This window comes from Echinops telfairi, unplaced genomic scaffold, assembly GCF_000313985.2.
Source record: "Echinops telfairi isolate 266 unplaced genomic scaffold, ASM31398v2 ScPeMD7_7;HRSCAF=31, whole genome shotgun sequence".
NCBI lineage: Eukaryota > Metazoa > Chordata > Mammalia > Afrosoricida > Tenrecidae > Echinops > Echinops telfairi.
In genome coordinates this window covers 19,126,857-19,130,832 of record NW_022103904.1, presented here as the reverse complement: position 1 = coordinate 19,130,832, position 3,976 = coordinate 19,126,857, and the positions used below count along the sequence as shown (strand labels likewise).

Genomic DNA, 3,976 nt, shown 5'->3' with positions numbered 1-3,976 from the left:
TTTAAAACAGCAACACATGTTTACAGCACCCTCTTTTGTCATTCCCACTTTATTCCAAAATTTCATTTACTTCATTATTTATAGTTTAAAAAACACTTTAAATGGTTTTTACAGATACCTGACATAAAATGTCTCCCCTCTCCTTTTTAAAAAACCTTTTTTCACAGTGGATTTAAAAAGCAATACAAAAGCATTCAATACTGATTATAATGTTTGCAATGCCCAAACCCAAACTAGAAGGAGGATAAGCGATCAGAAGGAAATGAAATGCATGATGTCTACTTAGCCTCTGAGAAGATACCAATGGAGGGGTTGAAAAGAATCCTCTTAAATGTGCCATCAATATTTAGATAATAGAGAACGTTCATCGGGAATCAAAGTACATGTGCTGGCTGCGTTAGAAAGGGGAAATGAGGGCTGCAAGCCTGGGGGTTTCAGAGTGAGACTTTTGAAGCAAACACTGCCTATGGCATAGCCTCACATTTTGATAATTTAAACCTAATTTTATTTAGGTATATAAAGAATTACTTTTAAAAAATCACACCCACAAGTAAAAAATTGGTAATCTGTTTACAAAGTGCAATGAAGCAGTACAGCAAATCCATCTCCAACAGAGCAGCAGAGCGCCTGTGGCTTCTCGGCCTTGACAAACCCCATTTCCATTCACCTGGCTTCTCACTAGCCGTGCCTTCTAGCACAGGAAGACAGCGTACTGAAGCGTGCGTCCCAAACACCTGCTATTCATTCCAACAGAAGAGAGTGTGAGACCTGAAAGGTAAACTGATGAAGTACAGATTACCTGAATAAAATTTATGACCTGGCACCAGTCAGTAATCCCACGACAAGCTATTGCTTTGTAAGGAACTCTGTATGGTCTGCATGTCCTTCAATAACTGAAGATTTTTCCGGCTTTTTTCTCCAGGCCTCAGTTTGGCATAGTCCTTCTTAGTTGTGGTCCCCGTAGGTCCAGAAGATCGAGTGCTGCTGTTGCCTTCTTCATCAAGAGGCTTTCTGGTGGCTCTTGATTCCTTCCTCTGCTTCTCAATCTTCTGTTTCTCCAGCTGGGATTGATATTTTCGAACTTTAGTTATTTGATTGGCTTTTGCTTCCATCTTTCCAACTAATGTCTCCAGTTCACACTCTAAGTCTTCTTTCAATTCAACAGTCGGTGACTCCTGGATAAGTTTCGCTAGCTGCTGGTGATCAAAGCTCATTTGCCCAAACTCATCCTGCAGCGTCTGTAAGACTTCTGTCAACTCTTCATTAATGGTATTAGAGGAGGGTGGTGTTACAGGCAACTTCTTACTTTTACAACATCTTGAAGATACTTGCTTTGCCAAGGGAACATTGTTCACTACTCGATCATTGCACAAGGCTTTACTGTGTTGTTTCATGAGATGTAAGACATGCTGAACATTGGCTACCACCGCATGGCTAGGACTGGTAGACTTTCCAGCTACAAAGGGCATATCACCCAAGCAGAATCTATAATGTGGCTGTGCAGCAAAATCGTTTCTAGGACCTCTCTTTTCCGGTGGTTTTGACTTCTTTTTTTTAATTCTTCTTGCACTGGCAACACATGGAGTGGCTTTTTCTTCAAAGATAATTCTATTTGTTTCTAGACCAGTTTGCAACTGGGCTGCCTTAAGTTGCATACGTTTCCTTTCCTGTTCTTCTTCACGAAGTTTGGCTTCTAACTCTTGCATTTTTTTTTCTGCAAGGGCTTGCATCGTAGTAAGTTTGTTATACTCCTGTTCAAGAAGATCCAATTTTTCAAGTTTGGACTGAACATGATTTTGGTCATGTTGCCGTTCTCTTTCTAAAGAAACCTGGAAAACAATAATACAGCATGATCATCTGACAAAAATGCTAACAGTGGGTATATCTTTCCCATAACTGTTAATGAGTATGAACCTGTGAGATGCCTTACCTGTTTCTCTAAGACACATGTCCTCTCCATTTCTGCATGCTTTATCATATTTCTCATGTATTCCAATTGCTTTTCTAAAAGATTACATTTTTTTTCTGCAGCTACCAACTGAGATGTCAACTCTTGATTGTGCTTTGATTCCTCATTCTTTGAATTCTCCCTTTCCTGTATTTGTTCATCCAGCACCTTCTTGTATTCACTTGTTTCTCTAGACAAGGTTTTCACACTTTCTTCTGCCTGTATCCTTTCAAGTTCTAAACGTCGAATCTTCTCTTGAAGATTCTTCAAAGCAGAAAATATGGCTCTGCTATTGCTTTCTGGATAGGCAAATGTAGGTTTATTTGGGGAGCGTCGCATATCACTATTAAGGAAAGGCTTATCAGGTGGATAGACTACATATGAGGAATGATGAACCATATTCCCATCTGTCCTTGATGGTTCGGGTAAGCTGCTCTGGTCTCGGCGAGTTTCCAAGAGGGGCCGTTACACCCACGTGACCCGAGGGGTTCTAGTCTTTCGTGGGATTGGGAGTGGGTCGTCCCTGCAGCCGAGTCCTGGCAACGTTCGGAAACCTCGGCTGCCAGCCCCGAAGGGGACCGGGGAGAGGGGCGGAGACGAGCCGGGCGTTTCACGGGACACCGAAGGACGCCGGCCTCCCTCCGCAGGGCATCGATGGAGACGGGGGCAGGCAGCTGGGAGCGGGCCCTGGGTGGGGTGAGGAGCTGGGCCGTGAGCGCCGTGAAGCCTAAGAAAAAGCGGAGAGGAGGCAGGAGCGACCCGGAGCCCATTCGAAAGCCGGCCGCCTCTTACCGACAACTGAGAGCTATTAGTTGCAGGGACCGCCGCCGCCGCCGCCATCTTTCGGCCTGCCCAGCAGACCACCGCAGCTCCGGGGGTCGGGGTTCTTGTGCTCTTTCTCAAGGTTCAAGAGCCGCCCACCAGGGGCGACCTTAAGCGGAACCCCTGGTGGAAGGGGCGGGAGGACTTCAATGTCATATTTTTACAGTCTATTCCTGAAATAAGTTGAGGTTATATTATGCATTTTACAAAGTCAATATTACTTTGTTTCAAAACCAGTCAAAGACAGCAAAATAAAAGAACTATTTTCATGAACTCCATATAAATACAGTTGCAAAAATCCTTGGCAAAATATTAACAAATAGAATTCAGCAGCCTTTCTTAGAATTAAATTCCATAGACAAGTAGGATTTATTCCAGACATGGAATAAAGGGTGCTTCCAATGTGTTTTGTGACCTTAGCTTCCAGGACTTTACTGGGGTACACTTTGAACCCACAAATAAATGCTTAGTTGTTGCGACTCAGCACGGAAATCAGAAACTTTGATCATTTCTCTTGTTTCCAGTTGCCAAAGTAGTACTCAAATACTTGGGTATGTTTTCAGGAGAGACTGGTCCTTTGAAAAGTAGAAGAAGAGCACAAAAACCGAGGAAGAGTCTCAACAAGGTGGGTTGACACAGTGGCTTCAACAGCGGGGTCAATCATAAAAACAATTGTGAGGGTGCCACAGGACCAGGTCATGTTTTATTCAGTTGTATGTAGGGTGGCTATGAGTCAGAACCTAACAACAACAACAACAACAACAACAACGAAGACAATAGCAACAACAACAGCACAAAGTAGTCTTCTAAGATTTAGCCAAATGAAAATTTTAGCCATTTATTTCCAGTTTTTCTTTCTTTCCCCCGTACTGGCCAGACTATTTTATCATTGTTGTTACTGCTTAATCCTCTAAGGACATGACAGGAAAGAAATGAATGATTGGAAATCTGAAATTCCTTTGTCTTTCTCTGCACTAGTTATGCACATTTCCTCTTTATAACAAGCCCCCTGACTTTGCAAGCCGGAACCTTCCTAGCAAGCAGCTGTTCAGAATGAATGAGAACTTGGCTACCGTGAAGAGGAGAAAGGAAGTCACTAAGATCTTGCAGAGATCTGGACCTTCCCACGGGGTCGGCCTTGGGCAGCCTGCCAGTCCGGAGGCTGACTAGACTTCTGCAGTCCTGTGGTCCTCCCTCCTTGACCCA

At 43.5% G+C, this 3,976-nt stretch overlaps 1 protein-coding gene across 1 annotated transcript; it reads right to left on the bottom strand.

The window, feature by feature from the left end:
- Positions 1–487: 487 nt before the first annotated feature.
- LOC101660380 (centrosomal protein of 57 kDa) lies at positions 488–2,910 on the bottom strand. Its single transcript, XM_030884482.2, has 3 exons — positions 2,741–2,910; positions 1,931–2,383; positions 488–1,829 (listed from the first exon to the last, which is right to left on the bottom strand). Exons 1-3 carry the CDS (start codon positions 2,786–2,788, stop codon positions 828–830), a joined length of 1,503 nt encoding a protein of 500 aa, XP_030740342.2. The 5' UTR covers positions 2,789–2,910; the 3' UTR covers positions 488–827.
- Positions 2,911–3,976: the final 1,066 nt, after the last annotated feature.